General features: G+C 37.0%; 1 protein-coding gene across 3 annotated transcripts; it reads right to left on the bottom strand.

Annotated features, from left to right (window-relative positions):
• Positions 1-533: 533 nt before the first annotated feature.
• Positions 534-4,333, bottom strand: LOC113275118 (dihydroorotase, mitochondrial-like). 3 transcript variants are annotated; one of them, XM_026524561.1, is made up of 8 exons: positions 4,145-4,333; positions 2,567-2,712; positions 2,295-2,476; positions 2,055-2,191; positions 1,493-1,658; positions 1,278-1,394; positions 1,033-1,193; positions 534-940 (listed from the first exon to the last, which is right to left on the bottom strand). In XM_026524561.1, the coding sequence occupies exons 1-8, from the start codon at positions 4,184-4,186 to the stop codon at positions 740-742; spliced, it is 1,152 nt and encodes a 383-aa protein (XP_026380346.1). In that variant the 5' UTR covers positions 4,187-4,333; the 3' UTR covers positions 534-739. The 3 variants fall into 3 exon arrangements, with proteins under 3 accessions (XP_026380346.1, XP_026380348.1, XP_026380347.1); XM_026524563.1 differs by lacking the exon at positions 4,145-4,333 and adding an exon at positions 3,826-4,027 and having other exon boundaries at positions 2,567-2,730; XM_026524562.1 differs by lacking the exon at positions 4,145-4,333 and adding an exon at positions 3,826-4,026.
• Positions 4,334-5,307: the final 974 nt, after the last annotated feature.

Genomic DNA, 5,307 nt, shown 5'->3' with positions numbered 1-5,307 from the left:
GTTTTATCTCTTCTACAACTGAACCAGACACTTCCCCATATATCCTTAACCCCATTCATGTTTGCATAAACAATACAGACAATTAATGCTTAATGAGAACCAATCCGTTGCATGAAGTCGTGCTTATCAATCTGAAGTTCCCATGCTGCAACTTTTTAATATTAATTTCATTATAATCAGAAAGGTGACTGGAATCTTTTCCATAGTGAAATTGGATTTCAAGCTGGCGGCCCCTGCAGTAAAAGAACTCGCTGTAAAGGAGACCTGTTTTATTTACGAGAAGAGCTCTCCAAGTTTTGCATACTAGTTTGAATTGTAAAATTGATTTATTGGGTAAGCGAGAAAGTATATTGTCCAAGATATCACGGTGAAGATTCTCCATGAAGATGATTGTCTAAGATATCACAATGATTTTCAAGACTTGAAATTTTGATTATTTCGAATTGAAGAAATTCTCTTTTGTTTGATTCTTTCTCCTTAGAATGCATATGCAGCTGAGAACCATGCGTGTTTATACAGAGACACCTATAGAATTGTCTACCAAAAATATCTAGATCTTTATATGGTATGTTTTGGGACGACTTCCAAAGACAACAGCTTGCTATTTTGTACTGTAGGTAGGCGGTACTACAAAAGATTGTTTCTGGAAAATGGTTTACAAATGAAGGTGGTGACATTAATGTCTCACAATGTACGGAAATGAATCAAAAACAAAAACAAATAAATAATGCGAGTTGGATCATGTAAGGGTGCTTGGGAACCAGTCGAGGGTTTGACCTGCAAACATGGGAACAAGTTGTCCTCCGTCTTCAAGAGTATAAAACTCAGGTACCTTCCATGGTTTTTTGATTAATTTGATTTTCGCTGTATTTCTTGGGAGCCCGTAAAAATCTGGCCCGTTAAAGCTGGTAAACGCTTCCAGGTGCTCAAGTGCACCAGCCTACAAATGAAATGTGGTATGATTAGAAATTTATGAATGTGTCAGGAGTTATGTCTCATGCGAAAACCGAAACATGAGAAAGATGGTATTACCTCTTCAAAGACCTTTGCATAAGCAGATAGGGCAACAGGGGAGTTGTAAATACCAGCACACCCACAAGTAGTTTCTTTCCGTTTTCTCTCATGAGGAGCACTATCAGTTCCAAGAAAAAATCTTTTATTTCCGCTTGTTACAGCTGATACAATGGCTTGTCCTGAATGAAACAACAAACTAACAAATTTATGACTAATACAGTAAAAAGGAGTCAAAATTGTTTATCAAGAGTGTGAGGGCCTACTGTGGATCTCTCTTTTTAAAACTGGAAGACAGTAATTATGTGGTTGCAATCCTCCTTGAAACAAAGCATTTCTGTTGAGAATAAGATGTTGAGGAGTCACGGTTGCAGCAACAGATCCTAGCAGATTAGATGACTCAAAAACGTTAAAATGGGGTTTTATATCAGAATTGATGAGTGACAAGGACTTCCACAAAAGAACATAAAACAAAAAATACCTTCACTACAGGATTCAACGAATCTCACGGCATCCTCAGTAGTAATATTCTCCATGACAACTTTCAAATGTGGAAGCTTCTGTATTAATGGTCTTAAAATGGTATCAATGAAGACTTTCTCACGATCAAATATGTCAACCTCTGAATTTGTAACCTCCCCATGGACCTGCATAAGATTTTATTCACTTAATGGAAACAAAGTTGACAGCAAACCGGTGATAAAAAATTACAAGTGATTTCCCAATTTACAAGAGCAGATTTGAGAGGGTTAAGACGTCGAAGTGAACTTTCCCACTAAAGACATCCAACTAACACACATCCAAAACAAAACAGTTCATTAACCAAAAAAGATAACAAAATGAGCTATGTGGTCTCAACAAATAAACAACAGATATGTTACATCTGCCTTTAACATACTAACGAGATTAATCACCAGAAACAATTTGTTAGCTAACCACCGAAAATCATGCACAAAACATATTGCACGTCCATGGACTACTCATATCAGTCATGCACATGCTCTACTGACTAAATTGTTAACAAAGTACAGGAGTAAAATTACCAGCAATGGCATATTCTGCTCAATCATCTCCTCGAGAACAGGCAAACACTTCCCGAAAAGATCTGAAACACCATCTTGAGAATTAGTAGTGGCTCCTGCAGGATACAACTTCACTGCAAAAACAACCCCGCTCTCCCCTGACAAAGGAAATCACGTATTATGTTAGGATTTCAAGACATCTAGGCAAAGCAAAAAGCGTTTCATTAAAGAATCACATAAGAAATTGATATATGGACTCACTAGCAAGCTTAATCTCATTGGGATGGGTGTTATCTGTTAGGTAAAGTGTCATAAGAGGAGTGAAATCGCTCTTTGTTGGGAGTGCTTTCAGTATGGATTCTCGATAAGAGACTGCGGCAGCGGTAGTAGTGACAGGAGGTTTCAGATTTGGCATTACAACAGCCCTCCCAAACTGATTTGCGCTGCAGGATACCAGGTTTCTTAAGTAACTTGACGAAACTAATAAAAATACAAATCATTAAAAAAAAACAGTGAAAGAGGAAATGGTTGACCTGTGTTGGACGACAGCTTCTAGGAGATCACCATCACGAAGATGAAGATGCCAATCATCAGGCTGTGTAAGTGATAATTCCATATTTACTCCCTTGATTTTTGTGGGACGCGGGCTTTCGGCCTTCTTAAAAGGGAAACTCAGTGCCTAGCATTCAACAAACATCTGCAGAGAGTCACAAAAGAGGGACAAAGAAAAACTTAAACTATTCTAGCCAATAAATATCATATGGCTGGTACGTTTAGTGGAACACCGAAGATCAATGATAGCATGGGTTAAGAAACCAGAAAAGGAGAATACTTTTTGAGCTTCTGAACAACATCAACTGTTTGAGTAAGTTGTTTAAATATCTCAATTCAATTTTGTAGTACACTAATTCTGGGCAACAGAATTCACATGGGGAACATCTGCCATACTAGATACAAGGATGAGAATGTTTAAGTCCTATTTAAATTCCATTTGCGTAGTATGGAATTTTGTTTCTTTATTTTATCAATCCAAATGATGCCAAGGGTTCATACTTCACCACTCACCGGGTTTCAACATTGCTATGGCGAAAAATATTCGAGTTCAAAACCACTGTAAGTGAAACTCATAAACATGGGCCAGAAAAATAAACAGAACAGCTCTCAATGTTCAAACAGAATAGCCTTCTTAACTAAGAGGGTGAGACCAGTGATTCCCACATATCCAAAAACTTAGCCATCCAAGAGCGCTACCCAAAAAGTGATTTATGTATTTATTCATATTATGAACTTACAGTGTTAGATGACTCACTCAAAATTTCCAACAACAACCCAGGGATTGGAAATTTAATTTGGTCCGACCAATTTAGCTAATGTCACCAGTAACATCATCTCTTATGAATTTCCAACTACTACTACTGCAATTGTGAGTTTCCCTTCCCTTATCTTAACTAGGTCTTATGGAATATCACCTACACAATACTCTATTACGGAGAAATTGTTATGATTATGAAGATGATACATTCTTGTTCAAAAACATTTACAAGAGGGTACAACTTCAATCACCATGATTCCTGTCTATCAAACCTCCCCATAAAGGGAACATAATGCACAACAACAAATCATGAACAAGAAAATTCAAGCTTTTTTATTTGACAGCAAAACCAAAAACTTATTTGGTATAATCGTTTTGGCATTTTATCAAACACCTTCACCACTATACAGTGATTATAAAACAATTGAGAGAGAGAGTTGGGAGATAGTAATTTTAGAGCAAAGTCAACTAGATACTTACAGACAAAGATCTACTCGAAATCTACAGTCAATTTTCCCTTTCCGATCTTTATTAATTAGATTGAATTGAGCTGTAGTGCTTGTTATGAATACAATTTAGATTGATGCATCACAGATTGACTAAGAAAAGCTACAGAATTTAGAGAGTGGTAGTGGCAATGGTAAGTGCGATGGAGGGAGAAAGTGACGGGATGAGAAAGAAGAACATGGGTCTGTAAAAGTGAGAAAGCATCGAATATAAATGGAAACAGTGGAAAATGATATTTATTGTTCTCTGTTTTTAGAAGTTTCCACGAAAATATTAAAGAAAATGTGTGTACCTGGAATCCAAAAGAAGCTATTCTTGAAGCTGTTAGTGCCATCGAATCTATCTGGTAAGCCTTAAAATCACGAGCTCTTTCACCTCATTGCTCCTATCACCTATCTCTCTAAATCTTGATGAACGAATGATATTTGAAAAGAGAGAGATAAACCTTAAACATTATAAACCCTTTTTCCGTTTTCACGTCTTTCACCAACTCCCTCAAGGAACATAGCCCCACGTCTAAAAGGTGCTTGGGTGCATTCTAGGAAATTACTTCACCAATCACCACTTAATTAAGTTGGTTTGGGTTTTGGAGCGTTTCTAGAAGTAAAAATATTTTGTTTCACAAAATGTTGAATTGTTATGAAATTTTAGACTCCACCTATTTGCCACCCCATTTTTCCTATTTGCCACTCCCATTGATTGTCATCCCCATTTCTCCTATTTGCCACCCCCATATCTTTTTATATTTCCTAAATACTGCTCCTTTGATTTTTTGTTTATACCCAACGATGGAACCACCCAATAACTCAACCTTGAAAGTAAAACAAAACCTAAGTTACAAATCAATCTCGGGCAGGCACCGTTTTTCTCCTCCATCTCTCCCACCGATCATGATGAAGATGTGGCATGGAAGGTTCAAGATTACCATAGAGACGAGCCATCTGCCGAATTCGGAGGGAACAAGGAAGGTCCATCTCAAGCAGCGGCAAATCAAAGGGAGAGTAGCCAATAACATGGTGAAAACGAAGATATCAAACAGAGGAGAGTTCGAAGACCACCAAAACCAGTTGGAAGAGAAGCAGCAGAAGTTTGTAAGAGAGAAGAAAAATACTAACTAGATTTGTTATGTTAGTTAAGAGATTTTAACATGACAGTAGGCAAGGGTGTCTATATTTTGTTAAAGGTTAGATACTATACATGTACAACTGATCACTATCATGTTTAGTTATTGTCGAGGAGTTCTGTTTCAAAGATGGATTCAATTAACTCATATGTGGTTAACTTTAACACCGTGCACTATTAACTTTGTCTAAAGTAGAACACTGTTGTGTAGTATTTTAAAATTGAATACTAGTTCTTCCAAACGTGCACAAGATTGCACTGAACGAATCATTTTCAAGTTTAATGAACTCGTGGAAAGTTTGAATGCTCGTGGTATTTTTTTCTTCGTGAAAG

Source organism: Papaver somniferum, chromosome 4, assembly GCF_003573695.1.
Source record: "Papaver somniferum cultivar HN1 chromosome 4, ASM357369v1, whole genome shotgun sequence".
NCBI classification, from domain to species: Eukaryota; Viridiplantae; Streptophyta; class Magnoliopsida; order Ranunculales; family Papaveraceae; genus Papaver; species Papaver somniferum.
The sequence above is the reverse complement of the archived record's forward strand: the minus strand, read 5'-3'. Positions and strand labels throughout refer to the sequence as shown.

Coding starts and splice junctions, on each gene's coding strand:
- LOC113275118 (XM_026524561.1), bottom strand. CDS start 4,186: ATGGCACTAACAGCTTCAAGAATAGCTTCTTTTGGATTCCAG. Junction 2,192..2,294: donor CAATGAGATTAAGCTTGCTA/GTGAGTCCATAT, acceptor TTCCTTTGTCAG/GGGAGAGCGGGGTTGTTTTT. Junction 1,659..2,054: donor AGCAGAATATGCCATTGCTG/GTAATTTTACTC, acceptor AATCTTATGCAG/GTCCATGGGGAGGTTACAAA.